The sequence below is a fragment of the Blennius ocellaris genome (assembly GCF_963422515.1).
Source record: "Blennius ocellaris genome assembly, chromosome: 12".
Taxonomy (NCBI): domain Eukaryota; kingdom Metazoa; phylum Chordata; class Actinopteri; order Blenniiformes; family Blenniidae; genus Blennius; species Blennius ocellaris.
This window is the reverse complement of record NC_137661.1, coordinates 14511575-14526513: the sequence shown is the minus strand read 5'-3', so window position 1 is coordinate 14526513 and position 14939 is coordinate 14511575. Positions and strand designations below refer to the sequence as shown.

At 39.1% G+C, this 14939-nt stretch overlaps 1 protein-coding gene across 1 annotated transcript in view; it reads left to right on the top strand.

The window, feature by feature from the left end:
• The first annotated feature begins 666 nt into the window (after window positions 1-666).
• Window positions 667-14939, top strand: part of xpr1a (xenotropic and polytropic retrovirus receptor 1a) — a 66662-nt gene continuing 52389 nt past the window's right edge. Inside the window, exons 1-2 of the mRNA XM_080506509.1 lie at window positions 667-767; window positions 6319-6370. Of these exons, the coding sequence (XP_080362635.1) occupies window positions 699-767; window positions 6319-6370 (121 nt within the window). The 5' untranslated portion in view covers window positions 667-698. The remainder of the gene's footprint in view (window positions 768-6318; window positions 6371-14939) is intronic.

The window sequence follows — 14939 nt, the reverse complement described above, 5'->3', positions numbered from 1 at the left end:
CAATTTATGACAATATGTGAAAATATATAAAAATTCAAAGCATTTTCGAACTTGTCGTGATCCCAGCAAGCTTTTCATTGCTATTTAATGAGTCTTCATTGTTATTGGTGAGAACTTTAGAATAAATATACCAGAAATCACTGTTCTCCAGTTGTGTGATTCTCGAGTTTCTTCATTATATTTTTGTTGGGAGAAAAGAAAACAAAGAGCTCCATGGGGGTGACAAGCAAAATTCCAGTTGAAAAGAGAAGGAAGTAAAACAGGTGAGGGAGCCTACATTTTGCAGGAGGTCCCAGCAAGAGGTCGGAGTCACTGCGCGCTCTGCTGACGCAACCACGTCGCTGTGGTTCATTTGCCATGGCGGACCGCAAAGTCCCCAGACCTGCCAAGGAAGGGACGGAGCAAAGTCACTGAGCCACACTCACCGGCTCCAGTACACCGCCGCCCGACCACCTGTTAAAAGACAGCCGTCTGCCACTGCCTTCCCTCCCGTAGAATAGTATGAGGGACGGGATCCGCTCGGAGCGCACGGACCGGGACGAGCCAGAAGTGGAGTGAAGAGAAGTGGAGCGCGCCGGGCTGACGCGCCGCATGTTGAGTGCGCAAGTTGACCGATACGACCAAAGTCGCTTCTGCGGGGAAAGGGACAGTCACTCACGGATTTAACGGAGCTTTGAGGGGACCCTTGTTCGGGCAAAATGAAATTCGCGGAACATCTTTCGTCCCATATCACTCCAGAGTGGAGGAAACAGTATCTTCAGTATGAGGTAAAGTGATATTTACTTGGTATTTTAAATAAACGCTTTATCACTCTGGACATGCAAAAATAGATCATGTCTTTGGGTTTTTGAAATCAGGAAGACAGAAGTCACCATGTCTTATGGCATTTCTCCAGAAAGTGTTGTTGTTATTGTTGTTTTTAATATGCGTGCATCTTCAGTTTCAGTATAGCCCACTCTTGAGAGCAATAAACAACGGGGAAGATAAGGGATGCCCTATTGTTTATGGAGAGGAAATTGACTGCGGTTGTTAAGAGCCATTGGGAGCGTTCAGTGTTTATTATATATCTCTTTGCGGAGTTTATTATACCTAAAAATTAACAAGAATTAATTATAGTAAGCACAATATTGACAAAATAGCGCTCATATAAATTTAAAGACAGTCATCCAAATATTTCTTTAGCTTTAGCTTTAAAGGTGAGTAGTGTTCCAAGCTCCATTGGGTGTCCTTTAAAAAAAGAAATAAATTATCAGCCAATATTATCGTCTCTATTCGTTATATGCGATGATTTATATGAATTTCCCCGACATGTATCAGACATTGTATGCGTAAAAACTGTACTGTCCGGGACACAATTCAGTCAAAAACTCAGTTTTACTGTTTTCATGATTTTTTTTTTTTTTTTCATCAGTCTGGATTAACACAACTGCAATCTCCCGACTATACCAGTTCGGATCATTATAATCGAATTCTAACGTTCGGTAAATTACATTTAATATTTCTCTGGTTTAGATGCTTTTTTTTAACCAGTGTTTCTTACCAGTGTTTGATTTCATTCATTTCCAATTTCATTCAGTATTTTCTATCAAGTGGAAGTTTGAACTGAAAGTTTGCGCAATAAAATGTTATCAGAATCAGGCTACAATTCCTAATCCAACAGGGTATTCTGTCTATGTGCATACTCTTTGTTTGGTGCTGTACAGTACTGATAGTATTTTATTTTCACACCACACTTCTTGCTGGCTCTACACTGAGAGCTTTATTTCAGACATACACTGACAGGACTGGCTGCTCAGTTCCATTTAGCCCTATGAATTATAGACAAAGACCCTGTTCTCTTCACCCTCAACAGCCTTCTGCCAGACTCAACAGACACTCATTGCTCTGGTTTTAATCTTAGTCAACATGCCCTGAATTTTAGTGTCAACTTGAATAGTTTCTACAGCAAACATTTAAATCCCTTCATGTTGTTGAGAGTGATATGCTGCCACCAATTGTGTGGTAAAATGTCTTCAGGCATATATCTGAAAATTAGAAAATCTAAAGGTGTCAGATATCAGTTATCACAGGAGGAATAGGTTGACTCTATAGTGACAGTTTATTTTCATGGATAATAGTCATACTTGTGCAGCCTGTCTAATGGCTTTGTTCATAAAGACCGGGGCACACGGTGCCCAGAGACAGATGCATAGCCATACCAGCCATTTTACACCTCGAGTCTACAACAAGCTTCTGTCTGACCTGAGATGGATGATGATAGATTTTCCCAATCTATATTTATTTCAGCAGCGACAGTAATGTTATATTTGATATTAAAATGAATAATTTAACAGCATTATTATTATTATTATTATTATTATTATTATTATTATTATTATTATTATTATATATTCTCTTAAGTAATGATAGGTAATGGAATTATTTTTCATGTGTTCATGTGAACAATTGATGACCTTAATTGTGCCAGAATAAATGGTCCATTAGTGAGTTGGAAATACTGCTGATAGTAAATTTAGGAAAATGTGGTTTCAAGTAATTACTCGTCAAATACTCAGTCATCAATCAGATGGACTGAGGGAACAGAGGAGAGGTCAATGTTTATATTTTTGAAATCATTTCAAAATCCAGCTTGTGCAAACATGTTGTGAGACTTGCTATTGTTGAATTATGTAGATCAAGAGAACCGCTCTCCCTGTCTGTACACTTCTTATTTTTCCCGTCACTTGAATCATATATAGGGTTGCTTTTTCAAGTGTATTTTTGCTGCTGCAGGAGCCTCTCAGTCTTTGTCTGACCCCTGTAAACACGATTTACTACCGAGTAGGCGGGGTGGTGAGAAAAAGCTCTGCATGTTTGATTGACATCTTATTCAAGAATTGGATAAAACAGGTCTATTAACATCGACAGATATGAAGATATATTCTAGACGTTTGTTGGCTTTGAAATGACACACTTTTATAAAATGATGTTTTCACAAAATCAAGCCCGTGATGTTACTGGAAAAAAGAATACAAATCTTCATATGACACTGTCAGTGAATGGACTCTCATTTAGTACACAGGGTTGGTGCAGATGTTTTGGAATCCATTCAGCAAACATGCAGTTATTTAATATGGTTGTCATCATAACAAACAGCTTGTCATGTTTTTATTCAGCACTGCATGTTGCTGAGGTTAGGAAAGGCTGCATTGTAAACCCATTGTGCATGAATTAAATGACACAGTGACACGTTGTTGTAGCAGCACAGGTCATTTCCACCCAAATCTGAGCAGGAAAATCACTTTCCTATGCATGTATCTGTGACTTTTACTAAATTAGTGCTTCCCATATTTAAATTGACTATGGTTTTGGGGGATATTCTCTCCTTTGTGTGCTGGTTGGTGGATTAATTAACCTGCTGCCCAGTTTGCACTCTACTCTTTTTTTAGAGCAGCCTATTGTGTAGAAAGCTGTGAGCTGTCTATTTAGATTGGTCAGCCAGTTTCTATGCAGATGAGGATGCGGCAAAGTGACTGTTCCAGCAAATATAGGCAGTAGTTAGTAAGACACTTCATTCAAAGGCGAAACATTGACAAGGCGGTTGAGCGATCGAGCAATTAGGCGTATACTTTATCCCGAGGGATTGAATTTATAAACTTATGTGCTAAACAGCTGTTTGGTATTGAGGTGTGAGTGTTGAGGTTTGTGCCAAAGCCAGGGGATAAAGACTGATTACACGAGGATTTGGCTTTAAATGCAACAGCTGCAACACTTTTCTGTAAATAACAGTGGCAACAGTTGAACAACTCTGTATATCTTAGAGTTGTTCATGTCAAACTGAAGTAGCATTCACCATGACAGATAATTATATTCTAGTAGGTATTCAGTTTGGATGTACATTGTGTAACCGTATGAAAGAAAAAAAGCGAGAAAAAAAATAAAAAGAGAAGCAGAGCTTCAGGTGCATGTGTGTGGGCGAGAGAACAAGGCCACTTATGCATTTACCTCTGCAGTGTAATCAGTCGTGTAAGCTTACATGAGGAGGAGGAGGGTGCGGGTGGAGACTCTTATTTAAAATTCAAAATAGCAAAGCAAAGTGTCGATGAAAAGCAGGTGTGTGCGTGTTGGATTTCACTGACTGATTCTTGTTTGTTCAAAGGTCAAACCTAGTCTTTCTCTAATTATTCTGAGTGATGGCGTTTAAATGTCTGCGCCGCCACTGCCAGCAGTGTTTTCTTACAAGTCACGAAAGCCAAGAATCATAAAATGTACAATATCACTAATCACTGATATAATCCGTATTCTGTACATTGAGAGTTTGATTTATCAGCATGTTCTCCAGTATGAACATTATGTATACAACAGCACTGGCATGGCAACTGCTGAGCCCCCATCCCTCCATCCCTCCCTCCTTCCTTGCATCCTCACCTCTTCTTTCCTCCCCCACTGGGAGGACATCTGGTCCCCGACCAGACCTGCACTCTGCTCCCCTCCTCCTCCCTCCATCGACTCCTCCCATCCTCTTCACTCCTCTTTCTACATGCAAGGACCACTTAGACATAGAGCTACAGATTCAAGTGATCCATTGGTTTTCTGTTTGAGCCACAGATCTCGTCAGAGTAGTATTAAGCATCATCATAGCAAGCTCAAGCATCATACAGGAATGGTTTGTCCATACAGGCACTTAAATATGTTGGTGAGTATACACTCAACATGTTGCTGTTATTAAAGGATTCAGCTCCAAAGAAAACATTTGCGTTAGGTAGACCCTCTGTTGGGAAACTCCACTTTGACACAATACAGATCAAGTACTTGTGTTACACAACTTTCATTTATTGGCTCCAGGTCATTATCATGATAATGCATAATCACTGCAATGTACAGCCCCATTAGGTGGGGCTTAGTTATTGTCTACAGGTTTCATCACTGATTACTGCTAAGCCATCAGGTTGATCTCAGCTCCCCAAAGAGCCACCCTGCCCCCTTTTTCCATCACAGCCATCACCATGGCAATACTTCCATCTTAATGAAGGCCCCCCCCACCAAAATCTGGAAGTCTATTTTCCCACCTATTTGTTGGTCATGTAGGTTGTGGGCTCCGGGTTTTTAGCCAGCTCAAGTGCTGTGAGTATTGCTGTCGGACAAAATAAAGACAATGATATATTACAAAATGTTTACACAGGTTTCAGTGTCATTGTGCTTATATGTTTCACAGAGGACAGAGTATTGACAATCCAAGCTCCAACTATTGCAACAGAAGTGTCTGTGTGGCTTATACAGACAAACATGATTTCTCTTTTCTCAGTGCAATGCTACAAAAGCAGCAGGTACAACAAACCGTAGAACCTGTCAGCTTTCAACGGTATAAAATTACTCCTGTAACTGTTTGTTAGTGACCAGTTTGAGAGTTTTTGAGGAATATTTGCTTAGCCTCTTAAATTGCTTCATTTATTCATTCATTGGTTTTGTTTTTCATTTAATTTATTGGCACTGTTTAATCACATGGATGACTTGGTGGGAAACAGGATTGAGCTCCAGTTTTTTTTCCTTGTTCAGATGGACCAGCATACAATCATCAATCACTTCAATTTATCCTGCAGCTCTGTTGCATAAAAGCAATTTAGCCACTGCATGTATCTTTTGTCCTGTTGATTTTTAATATTTAATATGTATAGGGACACACCCAATCCTAACTATAATATTATTTTTCTACTTAATATTCAAGATATCCCTCCTGATTTTATAACGTAAGACAAAGTTAGCATTTGTCACTTTGCGTATTTTAGAAGTTGTTTGCATTGAGTTTCTTGTCTTTGTGTACCTCGTTTTATGAGTGAAAGCCCATAGATTTTCTTCCGGTTGCTTCATGTGTATTTTAGAAGCAAATAAGAAATGAGACAGCTTTATAAAAACAGGTCTTGGCAACACACCCATTACATAGTGAGAAGTATATTCCCGTTTACAGACACAAAGACTTTGTTCAATCTTCAATTAACAGTTTTATGATCCCTGCTGTGGAGAACAAGTAATAGCCCTCAACATCCAGTTTAATTGTAAAAACAGATGTCTCTATCCATTGCTTCATGCATCACATTTTACATAATCTAATGTACAAACCTGAAGCAGAACTTTAAGTCTGATGCACTGTTAGTACATCTGAGTCATTCATACATGTTTAATTCACTGAGTTTGCAAAGCTCTGCACTCTGTGAACCTGGAGGTCCAGGTAAAGCAGAGTCTGTACAATTTGTTTACTGTTCTTTTATACAGACCTGTCTTATGTGTTTCTTGGCTGTTTAAATGGAGAAAATATATTTTTTTTTCTGATTTCCTCCTCAGGCCTTCAAGGAAATGCTGTATGCTGCCCAGGACCAAGCTCCCTCCATAGAGGGTAAGGAAACACCCTGTTGGAATAAACAAAGTCAAACCCATGGAGTGAGACTAACTCACTTCCAGAGACACACATATATACCCACTGCCCCCCGTTTGGGCATTCCCAGAATAACACCCCCCCCCCCACATCTGCTAAAAATAGATGGAAATCACTGCGAGCATTCTGCCACTCACCCCACAGTCAGAAGCCAATCACAAAAACCATTATCTTTTAAGGGGGGGCTCCTTGCTCCCCATACCCTAAATAAAAGCACTTAGTGAAATAGAAGTGCTGAGATGCCGTGTTGATTTTGGGAAGGAGGTGAAATTGGTTAACATGTTTAATACTTTATTCATTGTGTTTCAAGAGACACTGTCTAGATTGCCTGGATGCAAAGAGCTTTACTTTCAGCACTGAAAGAACATCCTAAAACCTCTACAACACTATTTTTGTGTGTGACTCAACACTCGTGCTGAGTGTTATTCCTCAACTCAGCAAAGATAAGGAAGGCCATTGGCTATAATTACTTTTTGGCATTAGACTTCATATGCTGTCATGAGGGGAAGAATGTTTTTATTTTAGATACCCATTTGTAAAAGTAAACAACTTTCTTTAGTTGCAGGGATGAGATGTACGTTATGCCGATGGGACATGTTGTTCCATCTATGTGACTGATTGTGAGAGCACGAAATGAACCAGAAAAATAAAAACTTTCTGTTTGTGGGTGCACAAAACATAATTCAACCCTGCAATTTACTGCAAATTGGCTCTTTATTAAAGTAAGTAAGTAAATATCACTAGAGCTATTTCAGTATTCACAAATGTCTTTTTAAATAGCCTCCCTCAGTTAGGCCTGTTGAAATACTTTGTGCATAGTTGTATTATTGATGCTGTGCTGAGCTGTCAGTTCTGAAGAAGTTACACCCATTATTTTGAATTGAAATGGTGGAACACACATGATACTTATAGTCTGTTTGAGGATAATCAGTTACAATTAGAGTACCCCATTCTAAACCATGTGCTATTGTGATAAGGATGCATGTTTTTGGCATTCATTTCTGTATATGCCTCGGGACATCCTCTTATTTCCAGTAAAAGAGTTTAAAGACTGACAATGTCTCCATCTTAAAAAAAAATATCTTCGGGAGCATATACATGCTGCAACTCACACTTTTATTGATTCAATAATGGCACATAAAGTGAACAGTATGACAAACATTTACTGGTTCATTTTAAATATTATACTCGCCTGCAAGTGAAGCTTGAGTTTTTATTTTGTTCTTGTCCTTTTCTCTCTTGCTTGCTTTGGTTTCAGTCATTTCATTATCATGACCTCACCAAAGCAGGTGTCTGCTCCAAAATCTGATTGGTCAGTGGAGGTCGATGTCTCTTGAAAGACCGCACCATGAAAGATCGTCTGAACATAATGCATGCTCTGCACAAAGTGTAGGGCAGTCATTGTCATTGAATCAGATCTCCAAAAGTTCAATTCTAAAAAAGTGGGACAGAGGTTTATGTGAATCTGTCTCTGTACAAACATGTAACACACGGCCTGATACTGTCTGAAAGTCATAGCTAATAAACTTGTTTTGCCACCAGCCTCTGGCTCAAAGATCAGTTTTAGACATTTATCTAGAAAACTCTCTGTCTCTGTATTGTATGCATTTAGTGTGTAGAGAGTATGCGTGCCTGTTTGCTTATTCCTAAAAAGTGCAACGGGAAGTTTTGCTGACCACACATCTTTTCCACTGCTAATGTAACATATGAGCCATGTCTCTTCTTTGAGCAATGTCTCCAGAGAGTGTTAGCGAGCTCAGTGTGAATGATAAATGATTTCCTGCCTCAGGTCTGAGCTGTACTCATGGGTCACTGCTCTGCCTCTGTCAGCTTGTCACAAGATAGGTGAGCATGTCTCATGAATAGAGACGGTACCTATCAATCAGTAGAAAAATCACACTGTGTCATTTGTGTTGCATCATTATGACGTGTCAAACTTCCCTCTTCAATCAAGTTGATTTCTCCTCGTGTCACACCTTTTTCACAACAGGCATGAGCAAAAAGGAAATCATTGATGGCATGAGTTTGGTTGGAATTTAGTTCGGTCTTAAATTGTCTGAGACTGTTGTCATTCCCTTTTTGTTGAGTGCAGGAAAAGAAAACAAATGCAAGCAGCACAACAGACCAGTGTCATTCTTGAGCTCATTCTCACCTGTGGCCGGGTTTGTTGACTCTTCATAACAGGAACAATAATAGTATTAGTAGCAGTATAGGAATACAAGAGTATAGCAGCACGTTTTCTTCACAAATACTGTTAAATCTCGTTGAAATGAACTGAGTCTGAAAGGAAAAGAGACTTTACTTGTATATCTTATTTTTTTCTTTACACCCATGGTTGTGGAGGAACGGTAAATGGTATATGGACTTCATACATTGCATTTTCACTGCCTCAACAACAATACTAGCAACACTCACTCAGCAGTCAAGCCATTTGAAGTTCATTGTATTGCCCAAGGATACTTCGCCCTTCAGCACACGGACGGGTTCAGATGAGGGATTGCCAAGCATGGGTTTTGGAAGACATCTCTACCAGCTGAGCCACAGCAGCTCCATCAAAACGTATCAAGTTATGGTTTATGCTATTTGACAAATAGACAGAAGCAGTGAGTCAAATGAACTCAAAGTTAATGAACAAAGTCACTTCTTAAGGTGCAGCCACTCGATTTTGCCTTATCATCTATTAGAAAATCCAAAAATTGTGACGATTTGAATTGAAATCTCAAATTCCTAAATAAGATAGAATATGTTGGTGTTTTTTTCTCATGGCAAAGCAAATGTTTTGCAAGTTTTTATTCTGATTTGGTGAATCTACATGTTAGTTCATTCCTAGGCCAAGAAAGCCATTATCAAAATGTACTTCACTGTGGCTAAATTATCAAAGTTTTATATTTATTCTTATTTGATAAAATATTCCTTGCATTATCCATTCAATACTAATATAGCATTTGTTTAGGGTTCACAGTAAACCCAATACAATTCCTAATCATAATAATAATTTTATTTGTGAAGCACTTGTAAAAACGTAGTCCTTCCCATCAATGGAAAACAGAATGAATACACTCAAGGCAATTCAAAACAACACAATTAAGAACAGTAGAAATAGATAGAATGTAGTTACTTTAACAATAATATTGTGTTTTCAATACAGATTAAATAGGAGATACAGACACGGCCTGCGGAAAGACTGCAAGAAAAATCTGTCGCTCATAGTTTTAAACCATTTCCTGGGTATCAGGAACAGAGACCTGTGGCGTGACTTTAAGATTTATTTAGAATCAGAACAAGTGAAACTCTCAGTGATGTACTCAGTAGCCGTGATCTAAATGAGTGATAATAAATGCATGACCAACAGTTTTTGGGCGACAGTAGAATGCAGATCTTCAGAATTTTATGTAACTGATTAATCGGAAAATATTGTTTTTGTTTCATCATTGTTGTGGTCCTTTACATATGTTTATCCTTTCAAAGTACTTTGAGGTACATTTTTATGAATGGCAGGAGCTAAATGTTGTTTTTTTTTTATATATATTTTACTAGATCCTTTTAATTCTATGGTTGTAGGGTTGAAAAAATTCTTTGGTTATTGGGTTGAAAAAAGCACATCGATAGCATGGCCATACAAATACTGTTTATTATTGTTTACTTACAACTACTTCTAAAAAGGGTAATGATTAGTTAAACTGTCATTATTGTAGCTCAATGAGCTTTTGTCAGTGATGCCAGATTTGCTATATTTATGTGACTGTGTTCCCTGAGCGGAAAACTGACTATTATGATTTGACTTGAGGGTGCACTTCTCTCCCTCTCTTTCTCTCGCCTGCATCAGTCTTTACAAAAACCAATATTTTGGTATTCAGGGGCTGTATCCCTTGCCTGAGGGAGACAGTTTACTGGGTCATAACGAGTCGTTCACTCACTCCGCTCCCTTGCTGGACACCCCGCTGTACCTGATAGAGCTGTGCAGTAGACAGACTCCACACTGAACAGGCAGCACATCAAAGTCTTTATTAGTGACTCTGCATATGCACCGTTGTCAGGGTGCGAGAGTACGACAGATATAAAAATGTGTGAAATGTTTTCAAGTCTGATCTTCCCATACATGCTCAGTTGCCGCTCATGCTGTGTGGTGGGCTGATTTGGCTGTTATTTAAACAGACGGCGCTCAATCAGCATCTCCACTGCACAGAGGATCTGTGGGAATGTACCACAGTAAAATGCAAATCCTTCAGCCCCACTTCCAGTCACATCTATCATTTTAGAATTGCAGGTTGCATGTAGAGTAATTAAGAGGGCTTCTTTGAAACAGACATACGTACATGAAAAGGTGGGCTGCTGCATGTGACCCTTCACCTGTCGTTAAGCTCCTTTGTTCTCGTTCTCTCCATTTCTCTCTGGTCTTCCTGTAATTAAAACATGGCTCTTGCCGCACTGTGGAGTGCCAGTAAAATAAAACAGAGAACAGCTGGTTGGATCTCCGGTTCCCTCCATTTCAACCATTACAATGAGTTATGCTACAGTCTAATTCAATTAGCCTGCTGATTATTACAGAGCTTTGCAAGCAATGGTTCCGGATAACTTAACGGACAGCTTCAACTGTGTTTATCTGTGAGTGTCATGTTATGTCCAGTAATGTTTATCCGTGGTGTGTGTCTATATTAATATGATGGAGCACTTTTATAAGCAGGCGAGTCATTCATGTATATAATTCATTCATGTATTGTGTGTCTGTCCTGCTTCTCAGTTAATGGTCTATTTATGTGATGTTATCTGTGTAGTGGATACATGTCCTGCTCCCCCGTTTGTTGTAAAAACACACTAAGAAGCCTGGGCAGTAGAATGAGACCACACATTACTGTATCACAAGCTCAGACAGACACGACAAGAATTTTTTTTCCCACTTACACAACCTCTGAATATCAGAGATGAAAGAATCTACATGGAGAACGGCCAGTTATTGCATTATTAATTCTCATGTTGTAGATATGACATATCTTAAATGGCAGAGCTCTTTGTTTGGGAGATGTTCAACTTGTTTGTACAACTGGGTGTTTGAAGCTAAATTATGTGAGGACCTTTCTTTGTTTAGGTAGTCAAAGAATCAATCAGCAAACACTATGGCGCAGGAAAAAATAATGACACTCATGGCCTTTTTGAGTGGGAATGAATTGCATTTCAAGTAGCCTTTCAAGGACTTGTCAAGCCTGCAAAACAGCATGTATTTTATGATGAATTTTGGTGCTTATGTTTTTATGAGTCTCAACCTATCTTGTTAGTTGAACATGCAGTGCATGGTGTTTTTGGGTGGGAAATAATTAGTTATTTTAATTAGTCATTTTCATTTGAAGAAAAATATTCTGGAAGTTTTTTTGTCAACTCTCAAAGTTTTAGAGACCCTGTGCAGTAATGTGGCTTATTGTGTGAAACTAGTTGCCCAAATGACCTTAAATGAATCAACATGAAAGTCTTTCATTGACCATGTGTTCAAATAGTGTTTCAGATAATATGAGGTTCTAGATTTTGTTGCATATTTTGACACTTCCATTTTAGCCGCCATGTCTAATTGAGAACATGACTGTTAGAGTGACACGCTCTTTGAGCAGAGCAGCAGACTGTTTTGTCTCGATGTTTTTCATTGTGTTCGGGCTTGATTACTTTCAAGCCAGACACAGTTTTTGTTTTTTAAATTTCATGTCTTTTATAGTTTCTGTCCGGCTATATAAAATCATCCACGCATTCCAGATGTCTGTGCCAAGCTTTTCTCCCATGCTTCCTTGCCTAAAAACTAGAAACTACTGACAGTTCAACAAAATAGTAAACCTGCTACATTTCTTTCACTCTTTCAACAACTTGCAAAGCTCCATGTACTTTCTAATTAATATTTGTGTCTATGTTTTTATATAACTAATCTGCCTTATAAAAGCAGTGACACAATAACACGAACAAATCCTCTTAACCGTGCCTTTCAGCCACTTGTTCTGCTATTTTCCGCTATTGTCTATGACGCCGCCATTTTGCCTGCTGTTGTCGACAACCATGATGAGAGGTTAGTTGAAAAGCTACTGGCCTGTGTAATACAAGGCTGATTATTATTCTGGCTGTGTGTATGATGGAACAGCAGCTGTTATTACTGTTGTTGTTCACAGCTGGACTCTTTCCTTGCCTCCTGAGAGGAATAGCAATCAAATTCAATGATTTTCTTTCCTCAGCATAGGAAGTGGGTGTCCAAAACTCCGATGCTTATATAGTTTCAATTTTTATTTCTGTAGTTTAAAAGAAAAATATGCTGTTCTCGTCCAGTCAAAGCCACTGGGTGACATCTATTTTAAGAGGTATTTCTTTGACATCTATCTTCTATAGACTGCTAAGCTTTCAGGCATTATTTGGGTTTAAATTGACATTGATTTTGCATTATTGATTGGGAGACATCTAATCAGTTGTACTTTTTCCCCCTGCAAAATGACAAGAGTCACATATACACAGAGTCTTTATGCTATATTTTTAAGGATGAAAAGGAGCAGTCATATTCTAAATGGCATGAGTACATCATCATGCCATTTTGATAATAAATGGAAAGATATTTTTGAATTATTTTAAATTGTTTAACTTTAGCGAAATCCAGTATGCACTGAACTACACACTACAATGAAAATGTGCACACAGGTGTACTCAAAACCATGTGTTCACTAGCAGCTCAACAATAAGACATAGAAGTAGGCGTGAGAGGTCTCAAAAGGACAGCAAGTAGCTGGCCTAAGGTCTGGCAGTCAGGAGTGACAGGTGATGGAAGTAACAGGAGTCGGATGGACAGACAGACATGTATTGACAAGCAGCGGGGTTCAGCAGGACAGTGGTGTGGCTACATTATTGATGGGGTCTCTGTCAAGCTGCTGCTCATGGGTGTTTCCCAGCTCTAATTGCTGAGGTTTTGTGGGGGTTGGTTCCATTTATTTGGTCTTTAATCCTGGTACCACTGATTGGCCCCAAACCAATACAGCAACACTAAGATGTGGCTGCTCTTGGTATGTGGGATGGATTTAATTGAAATGAGTACAAAAGATTATTACAAGACTGAGAAACTTGTTTCTTCAGATGTGTTTACTGTCGATGCAACAAGGTTGTATGTCATTGTCTTTTACTCCTCTTTATACCATCAGCATTTATAGGCTGGAGGATCAAAATTATTCAAACAATGATATCAAGATGTTAACTAGTTACATATCAGAGAATTGTGTAATTGTGCTGATAATCAGATGAAGTCATTTTCTACTTAGTTAATCAGGTTTAGTTCAGAGAGTGGATTTAAACCAATCTTGATCTTGCAAACCAATGTAGCGAGGACATGGCTGTGGATTTAGTGATTGGTTCTTTGATGGGGCTTTTGAGGGTATTAAATGGTAGGGAAGCATGGGGATCAGGGTCAATACAAACCTAAGATCACTATCCCAAGGTCAGGGAGCAATCGAACCGCAGTAATGAACAATGAAGAAGGTTGTAGATAATTGAAATGAAAGACGATGAAAAAAGATGGCCACCAATCACCTTTTCTGTGTTTTTCTTTTGGGATTAGGAAATACTGAGATGTAACAATTATAATGTACATGGTACAACAATTGCATAGGGATTGTCAGTGACTAGTTTTGGAATAGGAAAAACAGCCACAGTCTAAGAGAGATATCCTTCGGGCAGCAGACAGACAAACAGACTGAGTGGGAGGTCCCTGGGCTCATCTCCAATTCATGTTGCCCTGCATTAGCACTTCAGCCATCCCGCAAGAGAAAGACAGTGAGAGAAAGAGAACCATGCTAGATGAAAGTCTTCTATCCATCCATCCATTATTCATCGATGAATTAGATCTCGCCTCAATGAAGTGGAGGAGAGAAGGAAAGAGGAGGAGGAAGAGAGGGAGAGAGGGGTTCGTAGAGGTTAGTTCAGTGGAGGAGGGGGTATCTGGATGGCAAATGTTGTGGTTTGAAGAAAGGGTGAGGAGTTGGATGATGATGTAGAGCCTGGGAGAAGGGATATTTTTAGATTTGGGGTTTTCGGCAGTAGTCTGGGTGAGTTTTTATTGGCTCCAAGGTTGTGTTTGTAAAAATTAATCTGATGTGTAGGAAACATTTTTTTGTTGTATTTAAAGGAGAGGTGGTTGGGATGGGCTCTCAAGTAGAAGAAATCATAGGGGGCAGGGATGTCAGAGAGATTAGTGGTGTTCAAAGAAGTCAAGGTCATCCTTGAACCTCTCACCTTTTAAATGTATCGTTATGAGGACTTTTATGGCGCACGAGTCCTGTCGCCGACAGCTTGTCCCTACGATGCATCTCAGTCCTTGTGTACATACATTTATTCTGGTTTAATAAGCCTGCTGCCACTGGAATGAGGATAAAAGCAACAGGATATGATCTCAACCTCTTTAATGACGTAGAGGAGCTAAAAGCAAATCCTTAAGATGAACTTTAAACATGCTTCTGAGGTGCAGCGCCTTTACTTTACAATCAGACTACAGTTTTCTGAAGGTTACACAAACAGAATGCCT